Source organism: Dipodomys ordii, unplaced genomic scaffold (assembly GCF_000151885.1).
Source record: "Dipodomys ordii isolate 6190 unplaced genomic scaffold, Dord_2.0 Scaffold55, whole genome shotgun sequence".
NCBI classification, from domain to species: domain Eukaryota; kingdom Metazoa; phylum Chordata; class Mammalia; order Rodentia; family Heteromyidae; genus Dipodomys; species Dipodomys ordii.
Window position 1 is genome coordinate 7,622,705 of NW_012267271.1, and position 16,835 is coordinate 7,639,539.

General features: G+C 50.3%; 1 protein-coding gene across 1 annotated transcript in view; it reads left to right on the top strand.

Moving 5' to 3' along the window:
- Window positions 1-16,835, top strand: part of LOC105989332 (chromosome unknown open reading frame, human C9orf171) — a 111,907-nt gene that overhangs the window by 51,081 nt on the left and 43,991 nt on the right. Inside the window, exons 3-4 of the mRNA XM_013021294.1 lie at window positions 14,472-14,571; window positions 15,883-16,111. Coding sequence (XP_012876748.1) covers window positions 14,472-14,571; window positions 15,883-16,111 — 329 coding nt within the window. The remainder of the gene's footprint in view (window positions 1-14,471; window positions 14,572-15,882; window positions 16,112-16,835) is intronic.

The following is a 16,835-nucleotide window of genomic DNA, read 5'->3' on the forward strand; positions in this document are numbered from 1 at the left end:
GGGCCTGAACTCTGGGCCTGGGCGCTGTCCCTCAGCTCTTCAGCTCAAGGCTAGCACTCTACCACTTGAGCCACAGTGCCACTTCCGGCTTTTTTTTTCTTATGTGGTGCTGAGGAATTAAACCCAGGGCCTCATGCATGCAAGGCAAGCGCTCTACCACTGAGCCACCTTCCCAGCCCAGTGGGTAAAAATTTTTAAAAAGCGGGGCACTGGTGGCTTTATGCCTGTAAAAACTCAGGAAGCTGAGATCTGAGGATCATGGTTCAAAGCCAGTCCAGGCAGGAAATTCCGTGAGACTCTTATCTCCAATTAACCACCAGAAAAACCAGAAGTGGTAGAGCACTTGCCTTGAGCTGAAGAGCTTAGGGACAGCGCCCAGGCCCAGCATTCAAGCCCCACCACTTGCAAAAAAAAAAGAATAAAAGGGCAGGAAAGCATTTAAAGCAGACAAGAGAAGGTTTATTTGAAAGCAAAAGAAACAGCAAAATGGACTCCTTGTCCAAGGAGGGGTCCCAGAGCCAGTTGTCTGTAGACTCTTCAGGTGTTTTATATAGGGTCCCTTGTCTCCTCCCCCTTTGACTGTGCCCCTGGTCTGATTGGTTGAGGGGTAGACATGTGCTGTGAGGAGTCTTATGATTGGTTCCCCCCTCTCCACCTATATCTGACTGAGTCATCCCTCCTCAGTCCTTTCCTAGTCCTTTCCTAGTATATCCACCTCTATTTTGGCTTGACAGCTTCCATTCTAGGTCCTCTACCCTCTACCTGAAATCAGGTGACCAGGCCAGGCCTGGCCACAATTGCCCACCCCCACCTAAACTGTGCTATCTCTAGCCTACAACTGCATCAGCAGGTTGCTGCCTAAATATAACTGTTGCAGTCAGAAAATACCACCCGGCTATGTGCTAACTTTAGCGGTCAGCTGTGCATGCAGATGCCCCTGGCCCCATGAGTGTATAAAATTGCTCCTAAACAAAGGACAGGCACTATTTCTCCCTCTCCCGTGACAGAAGTGGCCTTATCAGCTCTGCTGACACTAATCTCCTTTTGCTGTATGTGACTGTGTCCCTGTGGTCTTCTGGGATGGTTGCTTTCATAGGGTACTTGTGTCTTGCTACGTCATTCTTCCACCATGTTGAATCGCCCTGATCTCCATCTTCTGCCTAGCCAGGGAGACCTCACTTCCCCTCACACCATGCTGAGCTCTGTGAGTCCTTCTGGTAAGTTGTGGAAACAACAGCAGGGCCTCTGAATGGCAGCTGAGCCCTTGGCCTCTGCCTACCTGACGTCACATCGCAAGGCTGCGGCCCTGTGGGTATGGAGAGTTCAAAGCCCCTGGTCAGGTCGCTCGTCTGTGATATGGCTTAGGAGATGGGCGCCCAGCCTCCGTCCAGGGATCCCCGCTACACACAGGCTTGGTTTCCCTAGTGGCTTTGGCAGTGCCCGTGGAGGTGGTGGTGGTGGTGTGTTCATGTCTTCCAGTCACAGGGAACAGGACTGAATTCCTCTCATCAGTAAAACCCCATTGGCTTCCATTACTTTGGGCAAAATAAAATTTGCTCGAGCAGAAGCAGAAGCTCCCTGTCAGCCCTGTCGATGCCAGGTGTCTGTTTGAAAAGATAAGAGGGACCAGGGACAGAAAAAAAATACAAGGTGCCTTCAAGGCAGGTGGGCCTTGGCATGGGTGCAGGCTCTGAGAGACGAATGAAGGCGAGGGCCTAGCCCTTTAAAGCCCAAATGACGGGGTTCATTTGCATTTAGCTCTCCTTGCTCCCTGTTTTCATCTGAAGACAAATCCTCACAAAAGGCTACTTAATTAGACCAAATTAAATTTCTACTCAGCAGCTTGTCATTCATTACAAAAATGCTGTTCTTTTCCTATTGTGGTAATTACAGGCTGGTCCTCCACCCCTCCACCCCCCCCAAGTTTGTAATCAACAGCTTCACTAGCATTTCAGACTTAGTACTGGGAAAAAGAGAACCCTGGGGTGGCTCCTATCTGTCTGTTTTATAAGTTAGGTCAAGATCATCACTATGATCCAACAATACCATTCTGGACGCCTCCCAGAATATTATACTACTATATCCTGCACATCCATGTTCATTCCTGCACTGTTTACCATAGCCAAGCTATGGAAAAAACCCAGATGCCCTACAGTGGATGAATGGATTAAGATAATGCGGTATGCATATGATATATACACATATATGATATAAGATATACATACACACACATGATAGAATTTTACTCATCTATCAGAAAGAATAATGTTATATTATTTCCAGGGAAATGGATGGACCTAGGAAAAAATTTTGCTATATGAAGTAAGTCAGTCTCAGAGATACACAAACAATGCATGTTTTCTCTCATCTATGGAAGTTAGATCTATAATATAAACATACAGGAAAGCATATACAGGATTATGTGCATATATAAACACAGTAGTTAACTAAAGGGTGATATACTCAAGGGTTTATTCCCATGTTATAACTCCTCTGAACAATGAAAAAAGTTTATTTAGCAAAATGAGTACAGGAAGCTGAAACGTGTTTTTTTTTCAGGGGGTGGCAGATGAATGGAGGGTGGGCACATACAGTCCTTATAGTCCATGTACATGTGTGAAATGGAACCGTGTAAGCTGAGGGTGGGATGGGGATGGGAAAGCTGGGGGACAATGAGGGAGGGGGTCACATTGATCAAGATGCATTGTACTGGGGCTGGGAAGGTGGCTCAGTGGTAGAGCGCTTGCCTTGCATGCATGAGGCCCTGGGTTCGATTCCTCAGCCCGAAGTGGCGTTGTGGCTCAAGTGGTAGAGCACTAACCTTTAGCTGAAGAGCTAAGGGACAACGCCCAGCCCAGGCCCAAAGTTCAGGCCCCATGCCCCATGACCGGACCCCCCCCAAAAAAAATGCATTGTACTCATCATCTGATTACTTGAATTGAAATCCTTTTGAAAATTTGGGCACTAGTGCCTATAATCCTAGCTACTCAGGAGGCTGAGATCTGAGGATCACAGTTTGAAGCTAGCCTAGGAAAGGAAGTCCATGAGACTTTTAGCTCCAATTAACTACTGAAAAAAACAAAAATGAGTTGGTGAGTTGGGTGTCTGTGACTCATGTCTGTAATCCTAGCTACTCAGGAGGTTGAGCTCTGAGGATCACATTTCAAAGCCAGCCAGGACAGGAAAATCCATGAGACTGTTATCTCCAATTAGCCACCAGAAAACCAGAAGTGGCACTGTGGCTCCAAGTTGTAGAGTACTAGCCTTGAGTGAAAAAGCTCAGGGATTGTGCCCAGGCCCTGAGTTCAAGCCCAGGGCTGGCATACAACACACAAAAAGATGCTCACTGGAGTCTTTTGCCCTAATATGTCTCCTCATTCTGATTTTTTTTTTTTTTTTTGGTTGGCCATGGGGCTTGAACTCTGGGCCTGGGTCCTGTCCCTCAGCTCTTCAGCTCAAGGCGAGTGTTCTACCACTTAAGCCACAGAACCATTTCCAGTTTTCTGGTGGTTAATTGGAAATTAGAGTCTAATGGACTTGCCTGCCTGGGCTGGCTTTGAACCTTGATCCTCAGATCTCAGCCTCCTGAGTAGCTAGGTTTACAGGCATTAATCATCAGCAGCCGCAAAGTTTTTTTTTTTTTTTAGGTTTTTTGTTTTGTTTTGTTTTGCCAATCCTGGGGCTTGAACTCAGGGACTGGGCACTGTCCTGAGCTTCTTTTTATTTTTATTTATTTATTTTTTTGGTCAGTCATGGAGCCTGAACTGTGGGTCTGGGTGCTATTCCTCAGCTCTTAAGCTCAAGGCTAGTGCTCTACCACTTGAGCCACAGTGCCACTTTGGGCTTTTTCTGCTTATGTTGTGCTGAGGAATCAACCCCAGGGCCTCAGGCATGCAAGGCAAGCGCTCTACCACTGAGCCACCTTCCCAGCCCTGCCCTGAGCTTCTTTTACTCAAGGCTAGCACTTGAGCCACAGTGCTTCTGGCTTTTTTTGTGTATATGGGACTGAGGAATCCTACCCAGGGCTTCATGCATGGTAGGCAGCACTCTACCACTAAGTCACATTCCCAGCCCAGTGAGTCTCTTTTGTTTTTTTTTGTTTGTTTGTTTCCAGTCGTGGGGCCTGAACTCTGGGCCTGGGCGCTGTCCCTCAGCTCTTCAGCTCAAGGCTAGAGCTCTACCACTTTAGCCACAGTGCCACTTCTGGCTTTTTTTTTCTGCTTATGTGGTGCTGAGGAATCTAACCCAGGGTCTCATGCATGCAAGGCAAGCACTACCATTGAGCCACCTTCCCAGCCCCCCAGTGAGACTCTTATCTCCAATTAACCACCAGAAAACTGGAAGTGGACTGTGACTCAAAGTGATAGAGCACACGCCTTGAACAAAAGAGCTCAAGGACAGAGCTTAGACCCTGAGTTCAAGCTCCACGCGCCATTGGCGCCTGGCTTCTATGGTCACTTTTGTTATGTGTTTATATATTTTTTTCTTGATTAGCTCCCAAATCCTGGAACTCCCTACCTGTCCCCTCCCCAATTTCCATACATCACAGGCTCCAGGTACAAGCATGGCAGGTTGTACTGCTCAGTGGTTGCTCTTCTGCAGCTGCTTAGGCCCCGTCATCGCCCTGTACAAAGCTAGTCTGGAGACCAGCACACAACTACTCTGTGGACTGTGCTCCCACAGCCGTGTTCTCTGCACCCACCCTGCTGTGGCTGAATCCATAGCCACCAGCCGCAGCTCCCAAGCCTCACCCCAGCCTTATTAACAGACTTCCTCTTTAGCCACTTCCCGCCCCTCTGCTTCCTGCTTTGCTGACAGGTCAGCTGCCATTTTATGTTAAATTCCTTCTCATTTATTACAATGCCACTTTTTTTTATTGACATAGAAATAAAACTTACAATCAATGAGATATTATGAAATATACATCAAAATGGAAGTCTCCCTGGTGCTGGCGGTTTCATCTGTCCTCTGGAAGGAACAAGGTTTATGGGGTGAAGGGGGGGCACTGAACATTTTTTCTTCCTATTACATGATTCGATTTTCAATGAATCTCGACAGAAAATGGAAACATAAATAGAGTAACCAAACAGAACCATGCCTGCAGCTGTCAGACTTAAAACAGTTCAGTTTGCCTTTGATTTCTGTTTTAAGTTTTGAAAAGTACATAAATCATGCTCCGCTTTTTCCTTTCCTTTCTTTCTGTTTTTCCTTTTTCTTTTCCTAGGGTGCGTGCCTCTCTCGTAAATCTGCTCACTGCAGACTTGGCAGCTTTGACAGTCTCTGTGTCACCAATACCCCAATGACCAAGTGGCAGTGGGGTTTATTTCCCGAGCCCCCGGCGCCCCGGACGCTGAGGCGGCTCAGCACCCACCGTGAGGCCGCCCCATCAAAGCAGGCGCAGAGAAGTTTCTTCCTCTTCTTTTTTTGTTTTTATTTTTTTGCTACTCCTGGTGCATGAACTCAGGGCTTGGGCTCTGTCTCTGAGCTTTTGTGCTCAGGGCTAGTGTTCTGCCATTTGAGCCACAGCTCCACTTCTGGCTTTTTGGTGGTTAATTGGAGATAAGAATCTCATGAACTTTCCTGCCTGGGCTGGCTTCAAACCTTGATCCTCAGATCTCAGCCTCCTGAGTAGTTAGGATGACAGGCGTGAGCTGCCAACTCCTGGCAAGTTTTTTCCTCTTCTGAAAATAGTGTGGCACTGGAGACAAAGGCGGAAGGGCCCCTCCCAACTCCTGCAGCCCTACTGTGTGCCTGGCACCACCTCTTGCTCTTCTGTCTCCATCTTGTCATTACCCCAGGACAGAGTCCTTTGAGGCCTGTTTTAGGAGGGAGGGGAAACAGACTGAAAGAGGTCAAGAGCCTGTTCAATGTCACAAGGCTTGGAAGGGTCACAGGCAAGTGCTTTACCACTGGGTGACACGCACAGTACACACTCCCCTCCCTCTTTCTGTCCCCGTGCAGTACCAGGGATTTGAACTCAGGGCCTTGTCAAGCATGCTAGGAAGGTGATCTACCACTTGAACCATGCTCCAGCCCCTTTTGGCTTCAGGTATTTTTCAGATAGTATCTCATCATTTTTCCCAGACCAAGATTCTCCCCATCTCTGTCTTCCACATAAATGGGATTCCAGACATAAGCCCCAGAACCTGGCTCCCTAGCTCCTGGCTCTTTTGTTTGTTCTTTGAGATATGTCTTTCTACATGAGCCAAGCTGGCCTGGAACTCCTGGCTCAGTCTCTCAAGTAGCTGGGATTACAGGTGTGTGCCACCACATCTGGTTCAATATTGTTTTCCTTGAAGATCACAGAACTCCCTTCAAAAGCACTGTGATGTGAGGCCTCTCATCCATGAAGCCTGTAATGGAGCAGCCGCCCAGCCGCCCCCTCCCCATCCTCTCATCACCATCCACGAGAGACACCGAGCAGGGCAGAGAGTACTCTAATGGGAAGTCACTAGGGGCCAGGTGCAGACTAGAGGGCTGCATGGAGGAGGAGGAGGGTGAACCGTGACTATAGCCTGTGGTTCAGGCTTCCAGCACTCAGGTGACAGGAAGCAAAGGAGGAACTGCGTGAATGGGGTCTGTCCGGCCCACACACTTCAGTTTGTCCCTTTACAGACAAGTGTCTGCAAATCTTGAGGGCTACTGGTCTGGATGACCATGGCCTACCATTTCCTGTCCATTGCAGCCCAGACAGAGCCCTGCTCCCCACACCCCACACCCTCTTGCAGCTGCGCGTGCAAGGTGGCCGCCGTACTACCGGGAGACAGCAGAGGTCTCCCAGGATTCCCCTTAATCACTCAGTTGGGAAGCATTCATTTTCCTTCCTATTGTGATAAAATTCACATAAAAACTATCAACCAAGTTTGTGTGTGTGTGTGTGTGGTATGCGCACATGTGCGTATGTGTGTACATGTTGTGCATGTGCCTATCCTGGAGTTTGAACTCAGAGCCTTGGGCTCTTTCTTGGCTTTTTCCCCTCAAGGCTAGTGCTCTACCACTTGAGTCACACCTCTACTTCTGGCTTTTTGCTGGTTAATTGGGGTAAAAGTTTTTCAGATTTGACTTCTGGCTGGCTTCAAACCACAATCCCCAGATCTCAGCCTCCTAAGTGTTTGGGGTTACAGGTGTGAGTTACAAGTGCTTTATCAACCAGTTTTAAATTGAGCAATTCAGTGGCTGTAACCACTTCACACGGCACACCAACAGTGTCTCTGTTTCGTTGAGAGAGATTTCCCTCACCTCAGAAGGAGGCCGTGTATCTGGGGCCCTCCTTTCCTGGCCTTCCTCCCTCCAGCTATAGCCAGCCCCTGTCTGCTTCCGGTCTGTGGGTGGTCGTTTGTGTCTGGCTGGCTCCTTCCTGAGCATAATGTTTTCAGGCCCAGCCATGTTGTCACCGGTGGGGTGATCCTTTGTGCTTCTCATGGCTGAATACTCTTCAGGCAAGATTTCTCCAGGCTTCCTTTTCCAGTTGTCCGTTGGTGGATATTTAGTGGTTTCTTTCTTTTGGCTACGGCGAGCAGTGCTGCTGTGGACACAGGTGCACGTGGGCTAGCTTGAGCACCTGTTTTGATTCCTTTAGGTCTGTACCTAGGAATGGAATTTGTTTCTCAGTCATTTGTAACTTCTATCTTTAATTCTTTGAAAAACCAGCAAGTAACTATACTCATTTTATAGCTGGTCGTCTAGCTCACGGAGACACAGTTACTGGCGACTCAGAACTGTGGAGTGTCCTCTTTATTCAGAACCTGCTAAACCCTTTGCTACGACTGAGCTAGGTGTGGTAGTACATGCCTGTCATCCCGGTATCCTGGAGACAGAGGCAGGACGACTCGGAGTTCAAGGCCAGCCTGGGCTTCATAGAGAGATTAGGTCTCAGAAAGGAAGAAAGCACTTGTCCTTTCCCATGACTTTGCCCTGGCACTCCCTGAGCCGAGTGGCATCTCAGCCATACTTGGTTGGTATGTGAGGAGCAAGAGGCTGGAGGTGACCTTGCTCAAGGTCACAGAGTGAAGAAGCCAGAACTCCAGCGCGGGCTGTTTGGCCTCAGCTTCCATTCTCCATCACTCAACCGTCGTGCTCCAGGAAGGTGCCAAATGATTTCCGCTTGGATCGGATGTGGGGAAGAGGCTGGCAGCCACCCTCTCCAGCCTCGTCACGCCAGGCACATACTGCTAGGAAAATGAGATTTCTGCTTTGAGCATGCCGAGCTGGGAGCCATTGGGAGCTGCCTGCCCGGGGGGAGAGGGAGGGATCGACCCCCCACATTGACGATCACCCTGAAAAAAAGCCAGGGATATGTGACTACAGAGTCTTGGTGGTGATCTTCGTCCCTCTTGTGTCTTTCCAGAACAGTCTGGTCACCCAGGTCAGTTTCTCCCTGTCGCTGCGTCCTCTGTGTCCCCACAGGGCCGAGGCTATAGAAACTAGGTGTGTAGTTCTCATTTTAAAAGTGAGGGGCATAGTGACCCGATCATACAAATGACCAGGTCAAGACCACATGGGGGTGGCTGATGGGCCACGAGTGGGGGCTCACCCCCACTCTTGGCTCTGATACCTGCCTCTCTTCCAGGAGCTTCTTGCTCAGCCCAGGAGGAAAAGTTTCTGTGAGTTCACCCCCAAGACAATGAGTGACGGCAGTCACTTCATAATCTCAGGTGACTCCAGGCCCGTTTATATTGCTTAAAAAACAGTACGTCCAAATCATGGTTATTAGTTCCTTCCAGTCGCTCACATTTTGCTTTTTTCCCCTCTCAAAACATACTGTTTCCTCCCCCCTTCCCCCCACTGCCCAATCCACCTAAACCTGAAGCTGAGTTAGGGGCCCCCTGAGGCCGCAGGCTCTGAGCAGAGCAGCCTGGGCTCTGCCCGCCCGCCCGCTGCCGCCATCAAGCTAAGTAGCAAATAAATCTCTGGATCTCATAAGCTACACAGCAAGATCATGTAAATGCAAATGAAGGAGCTGATTTCAAGCTGGCGAGGGGGAGGGGAGGGACCACCTCTCAGCTAGGACATACATCAGCTGACAGGAGCACAGGCCTGGCCCAGAACCAGACCCACCGGGAGCCCCACCCACCAGGGCTCCCTACAGGACTGCCATTTTTGTTTTGTTTGTGGGGGAGGGGGGTGCAGTGAGGAGTCAGTACTGAGGCTTGAACTCAGAGCCTGGGCACTGTCCCTTAGCCACAACTCCAGCTCTTTGGTGGTCAATTGTAGATCATCTCACAGACTTTCCTGCCTCTGCTGGCTTCAAGCTGTGATCCTCAGCTCTCAGCCTCCTGAGTGGCTAGGATTACAGGTGTGAGCCACCAGCACCTGGCTTGGTTTGGGATTTTTTTTAATGATAAAAGTGAAATATTGATGCCCCCTCCCCCACTAATCATGTGCCCTCACAGGGCACAGCTACATTGTTCTGTTTCCTTTTAGTATTTGCTCAAAGCTTTTTTTTCCCCAAAATATTTCTTTATTGAGATTATGTGACTACATAAGTTTCACAAGACTGGGGCCTACTTAGCTAAAGTCACAGAAACCTCTTAACCTTCACAATCATCATCTTAATCTACAAAGCTTATGAACACTATGAACTTTAACAATAAAACTACTTCTAACAAATTGGGTGATACGTACATTTCCTTCCTTAGTATCAGCTGTTCCCTCTTTCTCTTTCTCTCTCTTTTTTGTTTTTTTTCCAGTAGTATTAGGGTTTGAACTCAGAGCCCTGCTCTACCATTTGATTCATGCTCCCAGTCCTTTTTGCTTTTCTTAGTTTTTTAATAGGATTTTGGTTTTTCTCAGGCCAACCTAGACTGTGATCCTCCTGTATTTCCCACGTAGCTAGAATGCCAGGCATGTGCCATCACATTCAGCTTTTAGTGGTTGAGATGGTAGCTCACAAACATTTTGCTCAGCATGGCCTTGAACTTCAGTCCTTCCAATCTCAGCCTCGCAACTAGGCGTTAGTGTAGGTTTGAACCACTGTCCCTGCCTGTAAGTGCATTTTTCAAACATGGATGACAGCACTGTGTGTGTAAAATGTCAACTCCCGCTGTGTCTGTTTCTTTTCACTTGACATTATTTGCTATGTCTTTGATCATATTTAGATGTGGTCTTCGTGTGTGTGTGTGTGTGTGTGTGTGTGTGTGTGTGGTTGTATATTATGCCGTGTTTAACTGCCACTCAGACAATGGTTCAAAGAATCGGGATACCCTAGAGTCCTTTGATCCGTAATGCACCTTATTTTACATGAATGTTTATCTGAGGCTCTCATTATGGAAATAAATAAATATCCTCTCTGCTAATAATGACCATCATTTGCATTTATATTGTGCCTTTCACTGGAGGATCTTAAGTTGTTTTACAATAATGAACTACCTCACGCGCGTGAGCACAAATGCATGTGTGTGCATCTGTATGCATGGGTGAGCTGTACACAGATATTTATTTAATAACTACCGGGAAATTTCTGTGGGAAATTGCATCGCTGTGTCATAGTAGCATGTGGGACCACGAGCGGAAGCTTCTCAACTTGTCCCCCAACACTCAGCTGGACGTCCAGGAGCTGGGCTAAGCGTGGCTGCCTGGAAGCCAGGAATGATGTGCATTTGAGGGCTCGATCTTGACGGAACAGGCAGCTCAGGTCTACAATGCAGGCCTCCAGCTCCTTAGTTGAAAACCTGGCATTTGGGAAATAACTAGAGCAAGGTCTAGTTTGGGCCAGTAACGCCAACAGAGACCACCCATTGCGTTTACTTGGCATGAAGGGGGCATTAGTTCCCACTTAGGGAAAGTGGTGTGGGATGAGAAATGATCGCCTTGGGGTTTACAAGGCCGAGTCACTTGCTTTGAAGAAGTTGGCTCATGAATATAGGCGGGACCTTTGTTCCTGGGACCTCCATCACTTGCTCCCCCGCTGGCTGCTCCAAAGTCCCAGCCTGCCTGCCTGCCTGCCTGCTTGCCTGCTGAGCCCCAGCGCTGGTTTCTGGGGCTCCAGTCTTTCCTACAGGGAAAGGAGGGAGCCACTGTTGCAGAAGGAGCCAGGAGAAACCCAGGCCCCCCAGGGACAGGGAGAGAGATGGTTTTAATTAGAGCTGAGAGCTGGAAAATAAGACAGAGACGGATGACATCTTAATGAGGTTTAATGAAGCTGTCTGCTGATGCGGACAGCTGTCACCCAGAGCTGTACTGCAGCCAAGCCACTTGGTGACAGAGGAAACTCAGGGGAAAGGCACAGTTTGAAGGCGGCAAAGGGATGTGTGGCAGCCACACCTCATTCTAGACCTCCTGGACAAGGGACCTCCGGCGAGAGAGTCCAGTCTGGGTGACTGATGATTGTCTGCAGTTCCCTGCCATGCAAAGCCACAGCGAGCCTGGTTAATAACCTTCAGGATTGCATGGGAGGTGCTTGAAGAATTCAGCCAGAAGAATGTGACTGGCGCTGGCGGCTCACGCCTGTAATCCTAGCAATTCAGGAGGCTGAGATCTGAGGATCACGGTTCAAAGCCAACCCTAGCAGGAAAGTCTGTGGGACTCTTATCTCCAATCCACCAGAGAATCCAAAGTGGAGTCATGGCTCAAAGTGGTATAGCACTAGTCTTGAGCAAAAGAGCTCAGGGACAGTGACCAGGCCCTGCCTGAGTTTAAGCCCCATGATGGATGGGGAAAAGGAGGAGGAGGAGGAGAAGAAAGAGGAGGAGGAGAAGAAGGAGGAAGAGGAGGAGGAGGAGGAGGGAAACAATATAGTTTTGTGGGAAAGGAAAAGCTGATTTCTATTTATTTGTTTTTGTAGCTAAATGACAGGTATGAATCATAGGCACCCAATTGAAAAGCTGATGTTTTAATGATGATGGTTCTGGTTTTGTGGTGTTGGTCATGGGGCTTGAGCTGGGCCTGGGTTCTGTTCCCCAAGCTTTCATGCTCAAGTCTAATGCTCTACCACATGAGCACAGCTCCACTTCTGACTTTTTGGTGTCAATTGGAGATTAGAGTCTCATGGACTTTCCTGCTCAGGCCGGCTTTGAACCACGATCCTTAGATCTCAGCTTCCTGAGTAGTTGGGATTATAGGCATGAGCCACTGGTGCCCAATACAGATGGTGTTTCAAGAGTTCTCAGTAAAGCTGATCTGTGTGGGTCCTGAGGAGCTGTCTATTACTCTTGGGTGTCCAGGAAGTATGGTTGAATGACAGGCAGGCAGATGTGTAACAAACACCACCAAACTGCTTTCCACTGTGCTTATACTATTCCACCAAGATCATCAGACTCTTGGCTGCTCCAAATCCTGCCAATAGCATTGAGATCTGACTTTGCCCACCTTGCCATACAGATCTTGGCTCCTGGGACATCCTTGTAATACAATACCTAATTAAGTCTTCTGCTGTTTTTTTTTTCAATCAGAGTACTTTCCTTGTTGATTTATGGCTGCTCTTTATGAAGGGCACAGAAGTTTCATCAGATATATGCATTGCAAATATCTTCTCTTATTTTGTGGCCTCAGTTATTTTTTTGTTTTGTTTATTTTTTGTTGCTTGTGGGGCTTGAACTCTGGGCTTGGGAGCTGTCCCTGTGTTCTTCAGCTCAAGGCAAGTGCTCTACCAGTTATCTAGTGGTTTATTGGAGATAAGAGTTTCCCAGAGTTTCTTGTCCAGGCTGGCTTTGAACCACAATCCTCAGATTTCAGCCTCCTGAGTAGCTAGGATTACAGGCGTGAGCTACCAGTGCCCGGCTATGGCCTCAGATTTTTTGAGCTTGAGCCCTTTGAGCTTTCCTACATCACAGTCCTTGGGATACTCAACTGTCATCATGTTGTGGGTGTGTGACCATGAATGTCCCGAGCCCAGAGGTCTGAGCCTGTCCTGTTCTCCTTAGAGCTCCAAGCACAGCACTCAGCACAGGTGACACACAAATGCATGTGGAGTGAAAGCACAAGCAACTCCTGTTGGCCAATGTCTTCTGCAGCTAGATTCCAGAAGCACCAAGTCCAAGGCACCTGCCCGCCGTTCCCCACTGCCCGCTCCCTGCTGGAGGGTGCTGTCTCCTGCCAGCTGGAAGTCTGCCCACCTGCCTCTGCCCCTGCCCCCCGGGCGCTGAGCCTCTCCTGGGGAGGCCCCGTTTTAATTACCTTGCCACTGTCCCTGGGGAGGCCGCCTGGTTTCCTAAACAAATGAGGGGCCAGGGCTTTGTCTGCAGCCCAGAGAGAGCCTCATGGGAGGACTTGCGGCAGATTACCCAGCAGGACCCCTGGATCTAGACAGAGGTGGAGTCTGGGATTTGAGATGGAGAGAAATAAGGAGCTGCTGGGGGTGTGGGGGGAGACTGAGGAGGACAAGGTCATGGAGGCATGCTGTGTCCTCCAAAACTCATAGGTGAAAATCCTGGAAGCCCCCTACAGGTAATTAGTCATGAGGGGGGTCTGGGGGACAAAGCTGCTCTCCTCAGCCTGTGAGATGTGCAGTCTACACGCAGGAGGCCGATGACATCTCCTGGGCTCAGCCCACAATGAGGAATGCTCTAGGCCAATGCCAATCCCAGAAGGCTTCCTGGAGGAAGAGGCTTCTGTGCAGGGTATTGTTCCATACTTGCTCTGTATAATACAAAAAGGCACAACCAGATGGTATAGGAACTTAGAGTCTAAACAAGGTGGTCCAACCTGGACATCCTTGGAAATGAAGTTCATTCTAAGCCCCAAATGAACAAGAGAGCTTATATGCAGAGGGGCTCTGGACCCTGGGCAGGGCGGGACCCCCCTGTCTCATGGGGGCACGGCTCTGGAGAGAAGCAGTCTGGGAGGGCAGGGCAGTAAAGAGCTCCACTAGAGCCATGCTGGTGGCTCAGGCCTGTAATCCCAGCCACTCAGGAGGCTGAGATCTGAGAGCCATGGTTCCAAAGACTCTTACCACCAATTAACCACCAAAAAGCTGAAAGTGGTAGTATGACTCAAGTGGTAGAGCACCTGGACCCTGAGTTCAAGCCCAGTCCCAGCACAGGTGCACCTGCCTGCCACATCCAGCCCATCCCTCAGGAACCCTGGAGAAGGCCTGGATTTATTTAGCTAGAAAATGGGAGGCTTGGCGAGGTTAATAGCAGATCAGCTTCCTTCCTTACAGACCCCTTCTGGGAATCAAAGAGCCAAAGCATTCTGCCCCCTAGAACCCGCTGTCCAGGGGCCGGGGTGGGGGCCAGAGGCGCCCACCAAGGCGAGGAGTCAGAGGGGAAGGGGTCATCTTTGGTGGGGATGGAAGAGCTACCTCCCCTCCCCCTGCCTCCAGCGCCTCCTTGAACTTGCCCTTACTGCCCAGGTGCCACCAGACACAGGTACCCAGCTTGGCAGTGGCCCAGGACCACTCTCCAGCTGGCAGATGGGTCACAGAGCCCAGGCCCCACCATCCCCTGCCGAGCATGCCTCAGTGTCCCCGCCTGCAGCGGCTCCTTGGGGTGCGGGGAACATGCTCTTACCTCTCCTTCTCCTTCCCCCAACAGGCAGAGCTGGGCAAGCCAAGGGAGAGAAACTGCAGCCTGCCCGGTGTTGAATTCAACTACGGCCTCTACACCCGGGGCCTGGACGGAGGGGTCCCCGAAGGTGAGGCACTGGGCGCCGAGCCGGGCTGGCAGGCCCCTCCCCACCCTGAGCGCTCAGCGAAGGTGAGGCACTGGGCGCCGAGCCGGGCTGGCAGGCCCCTCCCCACCCTGAGCGCTCAGCGAAGGTGAGGCACTGGGACTGAGCCGGGCTGGCAGGCCCCTCCCCACCCTGAGCGCTCAGCCCCTGGCCGGTGGAGATGACCCCGGGCTGTGGCTGTGGCAGTGGCAGGGCCACAGGCCATGGATGGATAAATGGGGAGGACCACACAGGGATGGGAATGGGGGGGCTGGAGGATCAACTAGGGCAGCCTTAGGAAGGGATTGGGGATCTGCCCATGCTTCATGCTGATGGAGCTTCGAGAATAGAACCAAAGGTGAGCACCATGGCTCACGCTTGTAATCCCAACTACTCAGGGGGCTGAGATAGTAGGATCACCATTCTAAGACAGTTTGGGGCAGGAAAGTCTTTTTTGTTAGTGGTGGTAGTGGTCTTGGGACTTGAACTCTGGGCCTGGGCACTGTTCCTCAGCAGCTCAAGGCAAGCACTCTACCACTTGAGCTACATCATCACTTCTGGTTTTCTGGTGCTTAATTGGAGATAAGAGTCTCACAGAGGGCTGGAAAGGTGGCTCAGTGGTAGAGTGTTTACCTTGCATGCATGAGGACCTGGGTTCAATTCCTCAGCACCACATACACAGAAAAAACTGGGAGTGGCGCTGTGGCTCAAGTGGTAGAGTGCTAGCCTTGAGCTGAAGAGCACAGGGACAGCGCCCAGGCCCAGAATTCAAGCCCCACGACCAACCACCCCCCCAAAAAAAAAGAATCTCATGGACTTTTATGCCCAGTCTGTCTTTGAACTGTGATCCTCAAATCTCAGTCTCCTGAGTAGCTAGTATTACAGGCGTGAGGCACTGGTACCCAGCTAGGAAAGTCTTTTTATCCAATGAACCACCAAAAAAACAGAAATGGAGCTATGGCTCAAGTAGTAGAGCAACAGCCTGGAGCACAAAAGCGGAGGGACATCTTCCAGGCTCCAAGTTCAAGCCCCAGGACGTGCACACACATGTGTACACACACACACACACACACACACACACACACACACAATGCAAGCCTCTGATGGCCCCACTGGGATCAAGGCCAGGCAAGCCCGCTCCATGGCAGACACTCCGGGGCCTGTGGGAATCCCTCTTTTTCAGGTCTTCTGGTTTCCAGGGCATGCAGGGCTGTCACCGGCAGTGTGGGATGAGGGAACCCTGATTCTTCTCTGCCGCCTCGGGTTCTTCACCCCCGGTTGTCTCCCTGTCCCCAGCCATCGGGCACTGGAACGTGCTTAAGCAGCAGCCCACCTGCCCCCAGGAGCTGACCCGGAACTACATCGCCATGAACCGAGGGGCGGTGAAAGCCGGCCTGGTGACGGCCCACGAGAACATTCTCTACCGGAGGCTCAATGACATCCGCATCAGTGAGCAGGATGACCGGCGCCTGAAGAAGGAGCCACCGTCCATCCCTGCGGACATGACTTTCGGGATCCAGTCACGGTGAGGCCCCTGTGCCCTCCCCCGGGTCTGTGACGCGGCTGGGGGTCCCCATCCTCGTCTCCATCAGGCAGAAAACGGAAGGGAAGGGCTCAAGGAGATGGAGTGGAAAGTGGGGAGATGGATTACAGGACCCAGGTTCAAACCTGGCCTGTGGCCGTGATTACTGAGGGCCACGCCTCGGTTTCTGATACCCAGGGCATTCTGTGACCTGCTGCTCAGTGCAGAGCTGGGGCTCTGGGACCCCTTCATAAATGTCAGTTCCCACCCTGCAGTATAAGCTGCAGACTCAAGATCTATGACATTTTGGCTAGGAAGGTGCCTCAGTGGTAGAGTGCTTGCCTTGCATGCATGAAGCCCTGGGTTCAATTCCTCAGCATCACATAAGCTTAAAGTGGCGCTGTAGCTCAAGTGGTAGAGTGCTAGTCTTGAGCAGAAGAGCTGAGGGACAGCGCTCAGGCCCAGAGTTCAAGCCCCACAACCAACCAAAAAAAAAACAAAAAAAAAGACCTATGACATTTGAAGAAATATTACCAAGATTTGACTTAGGCATCATCAAGTGCATAGACCACCAAGTGTTCATCTTAATGAAGTTTGCAAATGGAAATGCTCCTGTAAGAACCACTCATACACATCGCTCGGTACCCTGGCTCACACCTGTGGTCCCAGCTACTTGGGAGGGTTAGAGATCGGGAGGAGGGAGGTTCAAGGCCAGCCAGCAGGGGAA